Source organism: Theropithecus gelada, chromosome 4 (genome assembly GCF_003255815.1).
Source record: "Theropithecus gelada isolate Dixy chromosome 4, Tgel_1.0, whole genome shotgun sequence".
NCBI classification, from domain to species: Eukaryota; Metazoa; Chordata; class Mammalia; order Primates; family Cercopithecidae; genus Theropithecus; species Theropithecus gelada.
This window is the reverse complement of record NC_037671.1, coordinates 107,876,120-107,896,705: the sequence shown is the minus strand read 5'-3', so window position 1 is coordinate 107,896,705 and position 20,586 is coordinate 107,876,120. Positions and strand designations below refer to the sequence as shown.

Sequence of the window (20,586 nt, the reverse complement as noted above, 5' to 3'; positions counted from 1 at the left end):
TCACAACAGCGTCCCTAGCGCGATGACGTATCGGCGCAGGCGCACTGTGTCGGCGACGCCGAGGCGCTTCTGCATCTGTGGGCTGAGGTGTGTGGCAAGCGTCCGAGTGGCTGGGGAAAGTGGGGTGTGGGCAGACTGAGGGGTCCCAAAGAAAGAGGGGAAGAAGAGGAAAGCCCAAGAAGCCTGTCCACCGGGTGCTGGGGGCACAGGGCGGTGTCCCCCACTCTCTCCAGGCCCTTCCTGGCGGGGCCGCACTGCAGTCCCGCACTCGTTTAATCGTGGGTTTCCTGTGGGGCTAGGGCTCGCCCTGCGCCCAGGTGTAAGTGGAAGTTAGTTTAGTGGGCGGACGCTGAGTGATTTCTTTCCAGCCTAGGTCCGCACAGGACGTGATTTATTTAGTGAAGGGGCACAAGATCTGGAAATCTGGCTTGTACTTTTTTCCCCTTTCCCCGGGAACTACGGCTTAATCTCTTTGGTCTCCTCATCTGTAAAATGAGGTGGTTGGGGGCGGGCGCGGTGACTCACGCCTGCAATCCCAGCTCATTGGGAGGCCGAGGCGGGTGGATCACTTGAGGCCAGGAGTTCGAGACCAACCTGGCCAACATGGTGAAACCCCGTCTCCACTAAAAATACAATAAATTGGCCGGGCACGGTGGCTCACGCCTGTAGTCCCAGCACTTTGGGAGGCCGAGGTAGGTGGATCATTTGAGATCAGGAGTTCAAGACCAGCCTGGCCAACATGGTGAAACCCCGTCTCTACTAAAAATGCAAAAATTAGCCTGGCGTGGTGGCGGGCACCTGTAGTCCCAGCTGCTCGGAGGCTGAGGCAGGAGAATCTCTTGATCCCCGGAGGCAGAGGTTGCAGTCAGCCGCCATCACGCCACTGCACTCCAGCCTGGGCGACAGAGCGAGACTCTGTCGCAAAGTATATGTGTGTGTGTGTGTATATATATACACAATACAATACAATAAATTAGCCGGGCTTGGTAACTCATGCCTGTAGTCCCAGCTACTGGAGAGGCTGAGGTGGGAGAATGGCTTGAACCTGGGAGGCAAGAGGTTGCAGTGAGCTGAGATCGCACCACTGCACTCCAGCCTGGGCGACAGAGCCAAACCCTGTCTCAATAAAATAAAATATAAACTAAAAGGAGGTGGTTGGGCTCACTGTGTAATTTTTGAAGCACCTTTCAGAACTATCTTTGAGTCCTGTCTCCCAGGATCTTACCCTTTGTCATTCTCCTGAATGGGAAAAGAAATCCTTTGAATAACGGACAGTTTACACCTGGGTTGGGCACGCTGGTGTAGAGTTAGGCTGCTTGCTTCTATTAGGGCTAATTGACCTTGGGTAGAGTTGGTTGGCAAGTAAGATGTGGCATTAATATTCCAGGTAGACTCATTTTAATTTTGTTAAAAAATCAGAATGTCTCCTAATGTTAACTGTCTTTCATAGACTTAACTGTTAAATATTGACACTTAATTATTTTGCCTCATTTCAGAGGCAGTCCCCAAAGTATATGAAAGTTAATGATTTTTAATTCAGTTTTACCTTCTTCTTTTTATTAGCATTCTTGAGGTCATCTGAACCTTCTGACTAAGAAAACATGGTCAACGTCTTGAAAGGAGTGCTTATAGAATGGTTAGTAGTGTTGATACTTCATGAGTTTTAAGTTTAAATATTGAATCTTGACTTACGTGTGTGTCTTTTCTAAAACCCTGTTGTTTTTAAGATATGAATGAAATCAAGTCTTTCACTTTTAACAAGTGGCACAGATTTTGTTGTAAAGTTCCTAGTGCCAGATTTCAGTCCCTCTGTTGAATTGATGGAACTGGCATGATCAGAGGCAGCATATTTGTTAGATGAGTCATCTTTAGAGGAACAGTGCTTGCATTCTCCTCAAACATGACTAGAATTTTAGGGCCTGAAAGAGTTCAGGAACTTGCTTAAGTCTTTACCATTACAAACTGTGGACTTTAAAGAGAAAAACAAGAGAGCCAAGTGGAGAAAGTTTCTTAAATTCCTTTAGATACATTCCAGAGGAGAAACTAAAAACCATAAATGGGCAGGGTTGAGATCCTCAAAGCAATCCAATGTCTAGGAACCCTGCTCTGTGGACACTCCCATTGTCTGAAAATACTACTGTCTACCTTTCTGTGCCTCTAATATGAGCCAGTGCATGGATAATGATACTGTTTACTGTGATGGCAAAGCTGAGGAGGAGAAGGACCAAACCCTTGGACACTGCCAACAATTAGAACAGCACTAGCCAATAGAAATCTAATGCAAGCCACAGATACAGTCTTACATTTTTTCTAGTTACATTAGAAGTAAAGTAAAATGAAACCGGTGAAGTTAATTTCTTTTGTTTAACCCTGTCTGTGCAAAACACTATGCTTTCAACATGTGCTAAGTCTTCAAAAAAATCATCTTCAAAGTCGACTGGATATTTTAATTTTACAGCACATCTCACAGACTAACCGTGTTTCAAGGACTCTGTAGTGACCTAACTAGTGGGCTACCTTATGCCTAGTGCAGATTTGGAGTTTTGATAGAGGAGACACCAACAAAGGCAACTAAGAAGAAAATAGCTAGTGAGGTTGGAGGGAGGAAAGCCAAAGGAGGAAGTGTTTCGTAGGGGTGAGTAGGCTGTGTTGGGCACTGATTGAGAACTGGCATGAGATGAGGACTGGAGTTTTGATGAGAGCCATTTTAATGGAGGGTGGGGAGATGCCAGATTGGAGTACTGTGAAAAAGGAAAGGGAGGTGAAGAGGTAGAGATGGAGACTTTGGAGAATTTTTACTGTGATCATGAGCAAACTCATAGAGAACTAACTGGATTGGTAGCTGAGGAAGGACATGGTGAGGGACTCAGGTTCTTGCTATTTTTATTTTAATGTGAAAGACTAGAATGTACGTTGATGAGAGTGAACCACTATGGGGGAGTGGTTTTTTTCACTTGGAAAAGCAAAGGGGTTGGGATCTGGACCCCAGAAGTTCTAAACACACTGTTCTGTTGTCTTTTGAAGACTCTAGGTTTGATGTACTTATTTTCCTATTAATTTGTCATAAACATTTTCCTCATTGACCTTTTAGTGTTATTTTTAAATACAGAGGATGCACATACACAGAGTGTCAGCTGTCACTTTTCTTTCCCTCTTGTTTCTTCCAATTCTAAGTTTAATCTTCACCCCTGGGTTTGTTAAATATTCACTTCTCTCTTGTGGGGGTTTTGTGTTTTTCTTGGTGTTTTAGATTCACGCATCTAGAATTTATTCGGAGGAGCGGCATAGGATTGTTAAATATTCACTTCTCTCTTGTGGGGATTTTGTATTTTTCTTGGTGTGTTAGATTCATTCATCTAGAATTTATTTGGAGGAGAGGCATATTATTAGGTGAGGATCTAAATGTAGCTTCTTTTTTTTTTTTTTTTTTTTTTTTGAGACCGAGTCTTGCTCTGTTGCCAGGCTGCAGTGCAGTGGCACGATCTCGGCTCACTGCAACCTCTGCCTCCCGGATTCAAGCGATACTCCTGCCTCAGCCACCCGAGTAGCTGGGACTACAGGTGCATACCACCTCCCCTGGTTAATTTTATTTTTGTATTTTTAGTAGAGATGGGGTTTCACAATGTTGGCCAGGATGGTCTCTATCTCTTGATCTGTGTCTGCCTCCCAGTGCTGGGATTACAGGCGTGAGCCACCATGCCCAGCCTAGCTTCTTTTTTGTTTTGGGCATTTTTGTCTGTTCATTTTGCCAAATAGCTAATTCTCCACCATTTATTTCCTTTCCTAATGATGCTTGATGCCTCCTTAATCACATGATTTTACTCCCCTTGCTATTCTCTTTCATCCCTTCCCACATTCATCTTTTTTATTGCCTATTCTAGAATAACCTTGAAATAATTTAGTCTGTTTCCAAAATAATCCTTTTGGCATGATGGTTGGAATTGCGTTAAACCTACGTTTTAATTTTTAAAAAAAATGACTGGATTACATCTTAAAGAACAAAACTCTGGGGGGACTCTGAAGTCTCAGTGCCTAGTTTGCTGTCCTGTATCTAGCCTCTGAATTCTGCCTGGTCTCTCTAATGACTGTCCATCACCTTGCACTTCTGGATAATCCCCAGACTAGTATCATCTGGAGCTTGTTAGAAATGCAAAATCTCAGACCTCACCCTACATCTACTAAATCAGAATTGTGCATACAAAGAATCTTGTTAAGATATTTAAATTTTGAGAAGCAATAATACTGTTAATCAGCTTCAGTTTAATAATCAGTTTCCCTGTGGAGAAGTGTTTTGCACCATGACTATTAAATTTTATTTTGCAGGTAGGTACCATCCTTGCAAAACTAATTTTTCCCTTCAAAGTGAATTCTAAAGGGTGGTCTGCACAATTTTTCAAAAGGGTAACTCTGTCTTCCCAAAAACGCAAGTCTTCCAAAAAGATTTTGGGCTTAAGAAATAACATAGATTCACAAAGGAAAGGATATGGCCAGTGCTAGTGGATTCCCCTTCACAGTCAGATGCAGATGTTAGGATGGTAACTGGAAAAGTCCTTCAGTTTCTCTCATGTCTATATTTGATGCCAAGGAGAAGCTTGTTAATAATACTATATCAGCATAAGTCTGTTTATTACTTCATAATATCCATGGATTGCATGAAGCATTTAGGCATATTGGAGTATAGAATTTCATAGGTCTGGAGTTTACAGGGAAACCACTCAAGGATCTTCTACAACTGTTGCAGGTGAACACCAAAATTGAGGCTCAGCCCTGGAGGCCAAGTTGGTTTTTGGCTTCATGCAGGAAAGAATTCAAGAATGAGCCCACAGAGTAAAGTGAAAGCAAGTTTATTGAAAATAAGGGAATAAAAGGGTGGCTACCCCATAGGCAGAATGGGGTGGGGTGGGTGGGCAGCAGGCGGGGCCTGCTAACTGGCTATTTTATGGCCGTTTCTTGATTATATGTTAAACAAGTGGTGGATTATTCCTGAGTTTTCTGGAAAAGAGACAGGGATTCTGTGGAACCAGGAGTCCCCAGTCCAGATCATACAGGGTAATCTCCAGATATTGCCATGGCATTTGTAAACTGTTATGGTGCCCGTGGGGGTGGTTTTCAGCGTGCTCATGCATTATGATTAGTGTATGATAGTGGTGAAGGCTGCTTTTGTCACCATCTTGGTTCTGGCTGGTTTCTTTACTGTATCCTCTCTTATCAGTCGAGTCTTCTGACCTGTTGTTTACTGTCTCTCCTGTCTTAGAAACTAGTTCTGCTGAATTCCTATCTCACAGCTGCTTCCACTGTCCCAGGAATCTCTCCAAATTCCAGTCCCATCATTGTATTAATATAAGCTAATGTGTAATAACTTATATAGTGCTGTCCCACATATATCTTAAGTTGGCTTCACTTACTGCCATATTTAAGCTCCATTTCTATCAGTTATGTTTAACTGATTTTTAAGTCTGCAGAGATTTGCTAAAGAAGTAAACCAAATTATGATGATGGCCATTTATTCTGACCTTCAGTGAATTGAAAAATCAGGGCACTTGGATATAGTTAAATTCTTAACTCCCAAGGGCTTATCACATACTAAAATTGAAGGCTATAAAAAAAAGTTTTATGTTTATAAATTTACATTTTTATGTCAAAACTGAAAGGTTGGTGAAAACTTCCTCTTTGTTGGGATCCACCATTAACTGCCAGGCTCACAGTAAGTATTCTCCCAAGTCTAGCCTCCCAAGCAATTCCCAAAGCAAGCAACACATGACCACAGTATGTCTGTGTCCAGTTCCAGATGCTGGAGCAGACCTCTGGTTTAACAGTTGCCACAATTGGTTTGGCAAGTGCTTCAGCAAAAATTTGTTGGCAAGGTGCAAATTCCAACCAGTTTACATCACAATAGCAAAGAATCTGGAGAAATATGTATTATTAAACCACCCTTATTCTTATGAGTTTGGCTTCTAAACCTGTATTGTTTCTGAGAAGCTAGTAAGAAGTATGACAAAACCAATCTAACCATTGTTCTGTTTTTTTCTCAGCATGTATAAATCTTTTCTCAGCCTTTGCTTCTCAGTAGGGCCATGTTCAGTGAAGTTTTCCAGGCACCCAAAACAGTGCCTGAGATAGAGAGAGAAAGAGATACACATACACATATATAGATATGGCTTAGTAAATATTTGTTTACTGAATGAATTTTGTTAACCGAATTGAGTCCAGGTTTGTGATCTCAGGCAAAATTCCAAATTTGTTAATGTTCCTTTATAGCCTCTCTATTCCTACAGTGAGATTCACAGTGGATAAGATGAGATTCTTGATAAAGTTTTAGTTCAAAACAGATGTGTATACTAGGCCTCCATTTAGCATGTTATATATCAAAATAGCTTGTAAATGAGGAGGCTGTTGTCTTCAGTCATAGCTTTTAAAAAGCAGGCATGCCACCAAGCTGCTGATGGAAGTGTAATCCTGAGAAACAACTGAAAGCAACTTGTGATGGGTGTTTTGTGCTTTTATCTCCTTTAACACAGTAACTCCGTTTCTATAAGTTTAGGAAATCACTGGGCGCAGTGGCTCACTCCTGTAATCCTAACACTTCGGGAGGCCGAGGCGGGTGGATGACTTGAAGTCAGGAGTTTGAGACCAGCCTGGCCAACATGGTGAAACCCTGTCTCTGCTACAAATACAAAAATTAGCCAGGCATGGTCGCAGACGCCTATAATCCCAGCTACTGGGGAGGCTGAGGCAGGATAATCACTTGAACCCAAGAGGCAGAGGTTGCAGTGAGCCAAGATCGTGCCACTGCACTCCAGCCTGGGTAACACGGTGAGACTCCATTTCAAAAAAAAAAAAAAAAATTTAGGAAATGATCAGAACTGCCAATAAAAATGTGTGTATTTAATGTGCTAGAAAAAGAAATTTGTTGATTGTGGCATATTTTAATCAAATAATATAGCTATTAAAATATTCTCAGACATTTTAAGTGATTCAGGGAAATGACATTGCACAATGATGTTAAGTAAAAACACCTGGATTCCTGTATTAACACTGTTTTCCATGTGACATGTGCTATGGAAGCACTTGCTAATATTAATTTAGTTTTCACAACAGCCCTTTGAGGTAGGTGCTATCATCCCCATTTATGGATGTACAAGGTGAGATACAGGGAAATTAATCAATTGCTCAGTTACACAGCTGTTGTTAAACTGGGATTTTTAAATCCTGGTATTGTGGCTCCAGAGCCCAAGCTACTAAACTTTACATATACTATCTCTCCATTATAAAACTAAGTATAATATTGTGTTTGCTTTTTTTTTTTTTTTTTTTTTGAGGCGGAGTCTCACTCTGTCACCCAGCCTGGAGTGCAGTGGCACGATCTTGGCTCACTTCAGCCTCTGCCGCCTGGGTTCAAACGATTCTCCTGCCTCAACCTCTCAAGTAGCTGGGATTACAGGCACCTGCCACCATGCCTGGCTAATTTTTGAAGTTTTAGTAGAGACAGGGTTTTACTATCTTGGCCAGGCTGGTCTTGAACTCCTGACCTCGTGATCCACCTGCCTCAGCCTCCCAAAGTGTTGGGATTATAGGCGTGAGCCACTGCGCCCAGCCTATGTTTGCTTTTTAAGAGGTTATATGTATGTCTTAGAATTATACCCATATATATTCACAGGTTAATGGTTTCATAATCAAAATAGTAAATTGCTGAGACCAGCTCGGTCGGGGAGACCCTAACCCAGCTGCGCTAGAGGAATAAAAGACATACACACAGAAATATAGAGGTGTGGAGTGGGAAATCAGGGGTCTCACAGCCTTCAGAGCTGAGAGCCTCGAACAGAGATTTACAAACAGATTTACCCACGTATTTATTAACAACAAGCCAGTGATAAGCATTGTTTCTATAGATTATAGATTAAAAGTATTCCTGGCCGGGTGCAGTGGCTCAAGCCTGTAATCCCAGCACTTTGGGAGGCCGAGACGGGCGGATCACGAGGTCAGGAGATCGAGACCATCCTGGCTAACACGGTGAAACCCCGTTTCTACTAAAAAATACAAAAAACTAGCCGGGCGAGGTGGCGGGCGCCTGTAGTCCCAGCTACTCCGGAGGCTGAGGCAGGAGAATGGCGTGAACCCGGGAGGCGGAGCTTGCAGTGAGCTGAGATCCGGCCACTGCACTCCAGCCTGGGTGACAGAGCGAGACTCCGTCTCAAAAAAAAAAAAAAAAAAAAAAGTATTCCTTATGGGAAACAAAGGGATGGGCCGAAATAAAGGGATGGGTTTGGCTAGTTATCTGCAGCAGGAGCATGTCCTTAAGGCACAGATCGCTCATGCTATTTTAGTTTGTGGTTTAAGAACACCTTTAAGTGGTTTTCCACCCTGGGTGGGCCAGGTGTTCCTTTTCCTTGTTCCAGTAAACCCACAACCTTCCAGCGTGGGTGTCATGGCCATCACGAATATGTCACAGTGCTGCAGAGATTTCGTATATGGCCAGTTTTGGGGCCAGTTTATGGCCAGATTTTGGGGTGCCTGTTCCCAACAGTAAATCATTTGATAGGGATAGAACTAACTGTAATTTAAACCTCTCTGCCTGTATCCTCTCACAGGCTCTTGGCATTTTAATTGCTCATTTGAGTACCTACTATGAGCAAGATGTTTTAGAAATATTCTCTGGTCCATCAACTTTGCAGTGTAGCTATGGTACTAACATTGCTGTTACAGATCACAAGCTCTTTGGCTCCCTATGTAATAAAAATTAACACAGCTACACAGTTTTCCCAGATGAGGCTTTTAATTCAGGGTTTATCCACAAATGCAAGGGAGACAGTACAGTAGTAAGAACTCTGCTGCTGATCCCCACAAAAGCTGACAGGGACTTTTTGATTAGACAAAGCATGGGAATTGACATCAGGGATAAGGTATGCAGGCTGGGCTGGGCAAAGCACGTGAAGGGTACAGTATGTGGTCAGCATCTGTGGTTGCAGTGGTTATCTTGAGTAATGGGCCACCTGGTGATCTGGCCAGTGACTACGAGTACCAGGTTGCAAATCAGTTGTTCAGCTTTCTTTTTTATTATTATTATTATTATTATTATTATTATTATACTTTAAGTTCTGAGTTAAATGTACAGAACATGCAGTTTTGTTACATAGGTATACATGTGCCATGGTAGTTTGCTGCACCCATCAACCCGTCACCTACACTAGGTATTTCTCCTAATGTTATCCCTCCCTTAGCCCCCCACCCCCCACAGGCCCCGGTGTGTGATGATCCCCCACTGTGTCCATGTGTTCTCATTGTTCAAATCCCACTTATGAGTGAGAACATGTGGTGTTTGGTTTTCTGATCTTGTGATCGTTTGCTGAGAATGATGGTTTCCAGCTTCACCCATGTCCCTACAAAGGACATGAACTCATCCTTTTTTATGGCTGCATAGTAGTCCATGGTGTATATGTGCTGCATTTTCCTAATCCAGTCTATCATTGATGGACATTTAGGTTGGTTCCAAGTCTTAGCTATTGTGAATAGTGCCACAATAAACATATGTGTGCATGTATCTTTATCGCAGAATGATTTATAATCCTTTGGGTGTATGCCAAGTAATGGAATTGCTGGATCAAATGGTATTTCTAGTTCTAGATCCTTGAGGAATTGCTACACTGTCTTCCACAATGGTTGAACTAATTTACACTCCCACCAACACTGTAAAAACTTTCCTATTTTTCCACAACCTCTCCAGCATCTGTTGTTTCCTGACTTTTTAATGATTGCCATTCTAACTGGTGTGAGATGGTATCTCATTGTGGTTTTGATTTGCATTTCTCTAATGACCAGTGATGATGAGCATTTTTTTTTATATGTCTGTTGACTGCATAGATGTCTTCTTTTGAAAAGTGTCTGTTCATATCCTTTGCCCATTTTTTGATGGGGTTGTTTGCTTTTTTCTTGTAAATTTGTTTAAGTTCTTTGTAGATTCTGTATATTAGCCCTTTGTCAGACTGGTAGATTGCAAAAATTTTCTCCCATTCTGTAGGTTGCCTGTTCACTCTGATGATAGTTTCTTCTATCTGTGCAGAAGCTCTTTAGTGTAATTAGATCCCATTTGTCAATTTTGGCTTTTGTTGCCATTGCTTTCATGTTTTAGACATGAAGTCTTTGCCCATGTCTATGTCCAGGTTTTCTTCTAGGATTTTTATGGTCCTAGGTGTTATGTTTAAGTCTTTGATCCATCTTGAGTTGATTTTTGTATAAGGTGTAGGGAAAGGGTCCAGTTTCAGTTTTCTGCATATGGCTAGCCAGTTTTCCCAACATCATGTATTAAATAGGGAATCTTTTCCCCATTGCTTGTGTGTGTCAGGTTTGTCAAAGATCAGATGGTGGTAGATGTGTGGTGTTATTTCTGAGGCCTCCGTTTTGTTCCATTGGTCTATATATCTGTTGTGGTACTAGTACCACGCTGTTTTGGTTACTGTGGCCTTGTAGTATAGTTTGAAGTCAGGTAGTGTGATGGCTCCAGCTTTGTTCTTCTTGCCCAGGATTGTCTTGGCTATGTGGGCTCTTTTTGGGTCCCATATGAAGTTTAAAGTAGTTTTTTCCAATTCTATGAAGAAAGCCAGTGGTAGCTTGATGGGGATAGCATTGAATCTATAAATTACTTTGGGCAGTAAGGCCATTTTCATGATATTGATTCTTCCTATTCATGAGCATAGAATGTTTTTCCCTTTGTTTGTTTCCTTTCTTATTTCCTTGAGCAGTGGTTTATAGTTCTCCTTGAAGAGGTCCTTCACATCCCATGTAAGTTGCATTCCTAGGTATTTTATTCTGTTAGTAGCAATTGTGATTGGGAGTTCACTCATGATTTGGCTCTCTGTCTGTTATTGGTGTATAGGAATGCTTGTGATTTTTGCATGTTGATTTTGTATCCTGAAACTTTGCTGAAGTTGCTTATCAGCTTAAGATTTTGGGTTGAGATGATGGGGTTTTCTAAATATATAGTCATGTCATCTGCAAACAGAGACAATTTGACTTCCTCTCTTCCTATCTGAATACCCTTTATTGCTTTCTCTTGCCTGATTGCCCTGGCCAGAACTTCAATACTATGTGGAATAGGAGTGGTGAAAGAGAGCATTCTTGTCTTGTGCCGGTTTTCAAAGGGAATGCTTCCAGTTTTTGCCCATACAGTATGATATTGGCTGTAGGTTTGTCATAATTAGCTCTTATTATGTTGAGATACATTCCATCGATACCTAGTTTATGGAGAGTTTTTAGCATGAAAGACTGTTGAATTTTGTCGAAGGCCTTTTCTGCTGTTAAATTTTGTCAAAGGCCTTTTCTGCATCTTTTGAGATAATCATGTGGTTTTTGTCATTGGTTCTGTTTATGTGATGGATTACATTTATTGATTTGCATATGTTGAACCAGCCTTGCGTCCCAGGGATGAAGCCTACTTGATCGTGGTGGATAAGCTTTTCAACGTGCTGCTGGATTCAGTTTGCCAGTATTTTATTGAGGATTTTCATGTCGATGTTCATCAGGGATATTGGCCTAAAATTCTCTTTTTTTGTTGTGTCTCTGCCAGGGTTTGGTATCAGGATAATGCTATTCTCCCAGTTCCCTGACCTCCTTTTCCACTGAGCTTATCCTCCACCTCATCACAGCCACTCATTCTCATAGTTGTAGCTAGACTTGTCCTTCCTTACCCACATGCCAGCTCTTCAGTCTCATTTCAGGCATCAGACTCTGACCACCACCTCCTCTCTTGAGTTCACTCTGTTGGGGTCCGTGCCAGAGGTGGTGGAGAATGAAAGAGCACACAAAAGACAAAGACACACAGAGAACATGGCGGCCGCACTCAGAGCCTCCGCCTCACTTTATTTATACTCCCTAAACCCCACGTCAGCAGAAAGAATGCAATGCAAAACAAACTTTCTTTTCCCACATGTAACCTTCTACTCAGTTCCTTGTTTCTATGCTCTTCCTTATCTGCCCGCCTTCTTGGCGCCTACGGGAGTTCATTAAAAGTTCAATTGGAGATACTGTCCTTGAGCCCTATCTATTCTCAGCATACTGTTTTCAAAGGCCCCTGCATCACTCCCTCTAATACCTCACCCCATCATTTCTTCAACTTCGCCAGACCTATGGTCTGTTGATATTCCCATCTGTTCAGATTCCCACCCCTCTCTAGCTTCCAATCTACCTTTCTGGTCATTGTAGCAAAATTTCTCAGTAAAGAGAAGACTTGGTTCTCTTCACTGTCTCTGATTTCTCTCCTCCCATATGACACCCACTCCAGTCATGCTTTCCCTATTATGACTCCACCAAAACTGCTATTGTCAAGGTCCAGTGACTTTCTGAATCCAGTGAGCAATTTTCAGTCCTTATCTTGCTATACCCTGTAAGCTTTTGACAGAATTGATCACTCCCACTTCCTGAGTAGCCTTTGTTCACGTCGCTTTCAGGACTCTTTGGGTTTTCTTTCTACCTCAGTGGTCACTTCTTACTCAACTTCTTCACTCAGGGGCCAGTAGGCATCTCAAAATATAACATCAAAAACTAAACCTTTTTTTTTTTTTTTTTAACACAGTCAGGATATCTCACTGTGCTGTCCAGGCTAGTCTCTAACTCCTGACCTCAAGCCATCCTCCAGCCTAGGCCTCTCGAAGTGCTGGGATTACAGCATAAGCCACCATGCCCTCCCTAAAACCAAACTTGATCTTACCTGCAAACCTCTTCTTACACATTCCTCTTTATCTCAGTAAAAATCTCCAGTCTTCCATTTGCTCAGACCAAAAATCTTGGAGTTTCCTTGTTCCTCTTTCTCAAAGCTCATGTCTAGTATTAGCAAATTATGTTGGTTTTATGTCAGTATATGTCTAGAATTCAACCACTTCTCATCACCTCCACTATTACCACCTACATCAAAATCATCATCTCTTGCCTGGATGTCACCTCATGGGTCCCCTGCTTCCATCCTTGCCTCTGCCACTCCCAGTCTTTTCTCAACCCAGCAGCCAATATGATCCTTACAATTAAACTTTAAGTCAATTTGTAAGTTAAATCATGTCACTTGGTAAAAGCCAAAGTCCCCCAAATCAGTTCTGAGGCTCATACTCATCTATGAATAGAAGTAATTCCTGTGTTAGCATCAGTTAATACCTGTGCTTGTACTTAAACCTTATTTTTCTTGTTTTCAGTAAATTATAGTGACATCTTTTGTATTAAATTGTTACCTTTACAATTGATATTGACAGTTCTCAAGACACCAAAAGATTATGTGAGATTGTTTTCTCAAGAATTGCAAAAATCTGTGGTGCAGCTTGACATTTTTATATTCATTTTTTGCTAAACACATTGTGTATTAGATCTAAAGAGTGTCCTTTGTCATACATAATTCAGGGTTTTTATGAAAGAGACATTTTGCTGTAAATCCTATTCTTTCCAAAGCAAAAACCACAAGTTAATAAAATTGAATTTGGATCTCTTCCCTTGAGTACCTATTGCAAGCCAAGCACCGTCCTAGACATTATCTCCTTTAATTTCTGTAAACAATTCTGTTAGGTAGCCTCACTTTTGTATTTGGGAACAGAGGCTCTGGGAGATAAGTACGTATTCTATTCAAGGTCACACAAATAAGTGATGAAGCTGGGGTTGAATCCAGGTATGACTCTTGCTATACGCCCTGCCTGATCAAAGTGACTGTTTAACTGGTTTTGTAAGTTAATTTGTCACTGGTAAGACATTGAACACCTGCTGTTTCCTTAGATGTAATGGGCATAGACAAGGAAGAAATTCATTTTTTAAATCAGTTAAGAAAGCTGTGATTCTAGGCCCTACTAACTACAAAGCTTTGAATATTCTTTCATTTTTTTCACTTAGTGACAAATTATTCTTTAAAAATCTTGCCGTTGGCCTCTGCCTCTTTAATTTACACTAATAGTTCTAAAATGAAGCCATGTCTATAAATTGTTAACACTTGAGGCAGAGAGGAAGTGAGGGATTGAGTAACAGAACTTTAAAAATCATTCTAAAAATTCTACATGTTCAAATTTAATTGCTCAAGTCTCTGTGGTGTGATTTGACAACAAGTGGTCTTACAATCATGTGTTTGTCTTCACAGTGATCCTGCTATGAAGCAGTTTCTGCTGTACTTGGATGAGTCCAATGCCCTGGGGAAGAAGTTCATCATTCAAGACATTGATGACACTCACGTCTTTGTAATAGCAGAATTGGTTAATGTCCTTCAGGAGCGAGTGGGTGAATTAATGGACCAAAATGCTTTTTCCCTTACCCAGAAATGAAAATACTCAATATGGACCATTTAGGAATTATAAGCAGCAAATGTGAAAGACTTGCCACTTGATAGGTGACTGATTAGACATAGAGGGTTGTTGTAGGAGCATGCCACAGGAAAGACCAAGGGATCATGATCATTTGTTCAGAAAAAAAAGCCCCTGAACTGATTTTGTTATACCATAGAATTAAAAAAAAAAAAGGCTTTAACAGTTGGCTGTAATTTGTCTTTTATTATCCTTTATTAAAATACGAATGTCAATGCTTTTCCTGCCTTTTTAATACAGGAGTGTGCTTTTAAATTGTCAATGTAACATAGGTATTTATTTTGCTCATCCCTGTGAACTGTGCATTTTTGCTGTGTGGATATGGTTGTTTGGTTTCAGTTAGAAACGTCATAGATTTGCTGTTTGAATATGCCAAGGTGGGGACTTTGACATTATGTATGTCTCACAAATTCTACCTGCATACCAGCCAGCTCTATTGATGAAGATGTAAAACTAATGTAAACTACAGTTTGCATTTCCCTGAAAATAGAATATTGTTTTTTAAGAGGGTTAGAACCAACCAAATGGGAAAGGCACATGCTGCTTTGCATCTTTAGTTTTTCCTTGTTCAAACTTTCTTGGCCACATTTTCCCATCTGTATTCTTTTTTATTAAGAAATCAGCTTAGGGAGGCTGAGGTGGGAGGATTGCTTGAGCCCAGGAGTCCGAGGTTGCTACAAACACACCACTGCACTCTAGCCTGGACAACAGAGAGACCCTGCCTCAAAAAAAAAAAAAAAAAAAAATTCTACTTGACCTTATTCCTTATAAGAATACTTATCAAACTTACCTAAAAAAGAAAAATAGGGGCTGGGTGCGGTGGCTCAAGCCTGTAATCCTAGCACTTTGGGAGGCCGAGACGGGTGGATCACGAAGTCAGGAGATCGAGACCATCCTGGCTAACACGGTGAAACCCCGTCTCTACCAAAAAATACAGAAAACTAGCCGGGCGCGGTGGCGGGCGCCTGTAGTCCCAGCTACGCGGGAGGCTGAGGCAGGAGAATGGCGGGAACCCGGGAGGCGGAGCTTGCAGTGAGCTGAGATCCGGCCACTGCACTCCAGCCTGGGTGACAGAGCAAGACTCCGTCTCAAAAAAAAGGAAAAATAGGAACAGCCATATGCAAAGTCAGCCCAACAGGAAAGGACTTACTAGATTAAAATATATTGTGGCCTGGGCTCAATGGCTCACACCTGTAATCCCAGCACTTTGGAAGGCTGAGGCAGGCGATCGCTTGAGCCCAGAAGTCGAAACCCTGTCTCTACAAAAAACTACAAAAATTATCTGCCTGTTGTCCCAACCACTGGGGAGACTGAGGTAGAAGGATGGCTTAAGCCCAGGAGGTTGAAGCTGCAGTGAACCTTGATCATTGCCACTGCACTCCAGCCTGAGTGACAGAGACCCTGTCTCCAAAAAAAAAAAAAACTGTGTGTGTGTGTGTGTGTGCAGCAAGAGAGAGTTCTGTGATCAATTGAAGGCAAAAACAATAACACTGAGAGGGGCTTTGCTTCCCTTCCTAAAGACAATGTCATTGGGATGAGTTCCTAAAATGGGAATTTTCCAAGAGAAAAGAGAATTTTCATGACATGTAGAATCTTATCAAATCTGTTTTACCTGCTTCCTTATGGTATGTTTATTCAAAGCACTTGTGTACCATTTTTACTCACTTACACAGCATTACTGAATCTGGAGATTTTCAGTTAGGTATATTTTACATGATTCCCACCCATATAACTCAGTCTATACAGTTCACAGTTTTCATTCCCTCATAGCAATGCAAAAAATTTTGATGAGTTACTAGTACTAAAACTTGTTTTTTTTTGTTTTGTTTTTTGTTTTTTGTTTTTTTTTTTTTTTTACTAGTACTAAAACTTGTTAAGTAAAAGATGATTCTTAAGAATTTCCAGGCCGGGCGCGGTGGCTCACACCTATAATCCTAGCAGTTTGGGAGGCCGAGGCGGGCGGCTCACAAGGTCAGGAGATCGAAATCATCCTAGTTAACATGGTGAAACCCCATCTCTATTAAAAATACAAAAAATTAGCCGGGCGAGGTGGCGGGCGCCTATAGTCCCAGCTACTCGGGAGGCTGAGGCAGGAGAATGGTGTGAACCCAGGAGGTGGAGCTTGCAGTGAGCTGAGATGGCAGCACTGCACTCCAGCCTGGGCGACAGGGAGACTCCGTTTCAAAAAAAAAACAAAAAAACAAGAAAAAAAATAATAATAATAATTTCCAACTATACTAAAATGTTACTAATGTATTTTATATTTCAGGCATGTCTAAATCAACTTTTAGTATTCCTCAGGCATTTGTTACCAACCTTTCATATTAACATGAAACTTAGAAAATTTTTGATAGAATCCCAGAGTTAAAAAGGTATTAGGATTTTTGCCACTGAAGTAAAAAAGAGAAAAAAAGATATTTAGGAGAAAACTATTGAACAGTGACTGCAAAGAGTATTAAGTGAAATAAGTGAAGGAAAATATTAGCTCTTATTTATTAAAAGTTGTGTTGGGGCAAATGTTAAATATCTTTCTCTGGACATTATTAAGAAAGATAGAGTGATGTGAATGATAGGAAGCCCACCTGTAACCACTTAGCTGACATGTCCAACTATGAATGAACAGGAAATAAGTGACATTTACCTAGGCTGTTTGTTGGAATCTGACTAGCATTATTTGATTTGGCATACTTTAAATGTTCAGAGCAAGGATGTTGGTGCTTGGCACCAAGAAATTTACTACTATTTAAAAAAAAAAAAAAAGTCCTAAAGGTAGCATTAAAATGTCTTAACTGGAGGCAGGAGGATCACTAAAGCCCAGGAGTTTGAAGCTGCAGTAAGCCAAGAAGGTGCCACTGCACTGCAGCCTAGGTGATAGAGTGAAACTTTGTCTCTTAAAAAAAAAAAAAAAAAAATCTTAACCATAATAGAATCATAAGTTATGGAAGGTAGCTGATCAGTCACAGAACTATGGACTAAAGCCGTGATATTGAGTGTTATATTTCTCAATAAAGGTTTTTTTCTTTTAATACTGTATTAGGTCAAAGTTCAAGGTCTTAATTCCTTGAATTCCAATTTCCTTGTGAAATTTCATGTGATTAATTTAAAATTCCAGGGATCCTATCTAACATCACAGTTGATTGATATAAAAATGTATTTTGAGAAATCAGTTTTGGTGAACGGTAACAGCATTACAGATAATAGGCAACAAACACTACTGCATTTTATTTCTGATAGGCATTATAGGTGGTAATCCAAATGATTAATGATTTTATTGCTCTTTATATTATCTAGAACAGGTGATTTGACATAATTGTACTTTTTTCTGAGAAGCTGATAATGTACTTACTACTCTATTTTGTAGTTATACAATAAATCTTAGCTGACAAGAAACTAGGAGTAAAAGCTCTGACAAAAAACTCTGCTGTAACTAAAATACTGAGATCATTCTACCTTAACAAACTTAACAGGTGGGGAAGGGGTATATTTTAAGGATGGAGAAATTATGCAGTTTCCAAATATAGTCAATAAATATTCTCAAGTGTATGTAACTCAATTTCATTTGCAGCAAAGGTAACACTGAAATGTCTATGGTTGAGATTATTGGATAAGCTTTTTTAAAAAACACTGTTCTCAAGATGGGCAAGTGATTAAGAGCACTGATTGGGGCGGGGCACGGTGGCTCACGCCTGTAATTCCAGCGCTTTGGGAGGCCGAGGTGGGCGGATCACAAGGTCAGGAGATAGAGACCATGGTGAAACCCCATCTCTACTAAAAATACAAAAAATTAGCCAGGTGTGGTGATGGGTACCTGTAGTCCCAGCTACTTGGGAGGCTGAGGCAGGAGAATGGCATGAACCCAGGAGGCGGAGGTTGCAGTGAGCTGAGATCGTGCCACTGCACTCCAACCAGGGTGACAGAGCGAGACTCCCGTCTCAAAAAAAAAGCACTGATTGAATCCAGATTCCTTGAGTCCAAGTGTCAGATCTCTGCTTACTAGCTCTGGAATCTCAGATGTTTCATTGATTGGATTTCTTTGTGCCTCAAATGAGTACTCATTTGTGTAAACAGGAATGCCCTTCTTTAAAGACTATTAAAATGAATGGGAGTTAACATACAAGAGGTCTTCAAAAAGTTCATGGAAAATGCATATTATAAAAAAATTATGCTTAGATTTCAAAAATTTTTGCAACAAAATAAACTCAACATTATAACATGTCCGAACAGGATCTAGTTTGAGGCACTAAGAAGGGTATCAGTTTAAATAGAGCCTCTGTCAGGACAATATGAATTCTGCTAAAACTGAAGCAAGAACAAACATCAAATTTATGGCAAAGCTTAGGTGGAAGAATGGTGCAATCATTGATGCTTTGCAAAAAGTTTATGGGAACAACACCCCAAGGAAATCAGTTTACAAATGGATAATTCATTTTGGCCGGTCACGGTGTCTCACGCCTGTAATCCCAGCACTTTGGGAGGCCGAGGCGGGCGGATCACGAGGTCAGGAGATCAACACCATCCTGGCTAACACGGTGAAACCCCGTCTCTACTGAAAATACAAAAAGTTAGCCGGGCGTGGTGACGGGCGCCTGTAGTCCCAGCTACTTGGGAGGCTGAGGCAGGAGAATGGCGTGAACCCGGGAGGCAGGGGTTGTAGTGAGCCGAGATTGCGCCACTGCACTCCAGCCTGGGCGATACAGCGCGACTCTGCCCCAGGAAAAGAAAAAAAAAAAAAAAGATGGATAATTCCTTTTAAGAAAGGACGAGACAATGTTGAAGATGAAACCTACAGCAGCAGACCATGTCACTTCGTGAGGAAAAAATTATCTCATGCCCTACTTGAAGAGGACCAATGATTAACAGCAGAAACGATAGCCAATACAATATGCTTCTCAGTTGGTTCAGCTTTTGTAAATCTGACTGAAAAATTAAAGTTGAGCACACTTTCCACTCAATGGATGACGAAACCATCGAGCCCAGGTCAGCCGCAGACAAAAGCAGAGCTTTCGATGGAAATGTTAAACACGGGAGATCAAGATCCTGAAGCATTTCTTCAAAGAATTGTAACAAAGAAAAACAGACTTTTAAAACCTTAAGAAGAATTCAGAGACAGGCATAAAGACTGCTTGGTGATTTTAAGAGGACTGAGATCATTTTGGGAGAGATCATCTTCAGAAAATGACCAGATACAACAGGAATTTAACATGGCAACCAAACCAACCCACTAACACACGTTTAAATAAGATACCCAAATGCAGAGAGAAAGACACAGTCATCATGCAGAGTATTCGCTACTCGTTCAAAAAATCTATAGTTAGGCCGGGCGCGGCGGCTCACGCCTGTAATCCCAACACTTTGGGAGGCTGAGGCGGGCGGATCACAAGGTCAGGAGATGGAGACCGCGGTGAAACCCAGTCTCTACTAAAATTACCAAAAAAATTAGCCGGGCGCGGTGGCAGGCGCCTGTAGTCCCAGCTACTCAGGAGGCTGAGGCAGGAGAATGGCATGATCCCGGGAGGAAGAGCTTGCAGTAAGCCGAGATCGCGCCACTGCACTCCAGCCTGGGGAACAGAGCGAGACTCCGTCTCAAAAAGAATAAAAATAAAAATAAAAATAAAAAAACCAAAAAATCTATAGTCATCCGAGTCCTTTTGCTCAAAATATCCAATGATATTTCTTTTGCTGAGCTGTAAAATAAAGTATCTAATTATTTTGCAAACATTAAAAAAAAAAATTGCCACAGAGAGAAACATGGCTTTACCAGTATGACCCTCAAGACAAAATGCAAAACAATGGCTACCAAGAGGTGGAAGAGGTCCAGTCACAGCAAAAGCAGACCGATCAAGAGCAAAGGTCATGGTAACAGTGTTTTGGATCCTCAAGTCATTTTGCCTGTTGACTTTTTGGAGGGCCAAATAAAGATATCATCTGTTTATGAGAGTATTTCCAGAAAGCCAAAGCTTAGCAGAGAAACACCTGGGACAGCTTCACCAGAGGGCCCTCCACTGTGACAATGCCCTTGCGCATTCCTCTCATAAAGCAAGGGCAGTTTAGCTAGAGTTTCTATCAAAAATCATTAGGTATCCCTCTCCCAGTCCTGATTTGGCTCCTTCTGACTTCTTTTCGTTTCCCAATCTTAAAAAAATCCCTAAAGGGCACCGGTTTTTCTTCAGTTAATAAAAAAGACTGCATTGACATGGTTAATTTCCTAGGACCGTCAGTTCTTTTTTTTTTTTTTTTTTTTTTTTTTTTTTTTTTTTTTTTTTTTTTG

At 41.1% G+C, this 20,586-nt stretch overlaps 1 protein-coding gene across 2 annotated transcripts; it reads left to right on the top strand.

Moving 5' to 3' along the window:
- Positions 1–18: 18 nt before the first annotated feature.
- Positions 19–14,537, top strand: GTF2H5 (general transcription factor IIH subunit 5). 2 transcript variants are annotated; one of them, XM_025382862.1, is made up of 3 exons: positions 19–87; positions 1,564–1,636; positions 14,099–14,537. In XM_025382862.1, the coding sequence occupies exons 2-3, from the start codon at positions 1,602–1,604 to the stop codon at positions 14,277–14,279; spliced, it is 216 nt and encodes a 71-aa protein (XP_025238647.1). In that variant the 5' UTR covers positions 19–87; positions 1,564–1,601; the 3' UTR covers positions 14,280–14,537. The 2 variants fall into 2 exon arrangements, with proteins under 2 accessions (XP_025238647.1, XP_025238648.1); XM_025382863.1 differs by lacking the exon at positions 19–87 and adding an exon at positions 316–692.
- Positions 14,538–20,586: the final 6,049 nt, after the last annotated feature.

Excerpts from the sequence above, each read along its gene's own strand:
- GTF2H5 (XM_025382862.1), top strand. The coding sequence starts at position 1,602 with ATGGTCAACGTCTTGAAAGGAGTGCTTATAGAATG. Across the intron at positions 1,637-14,098 it reads AAAGGAGTGCTTATAGAATG|TGATCCTGCTATGAAGCAGT; the intron begins GTTAGTAGTGTT and ends TTGTCTTCACAG.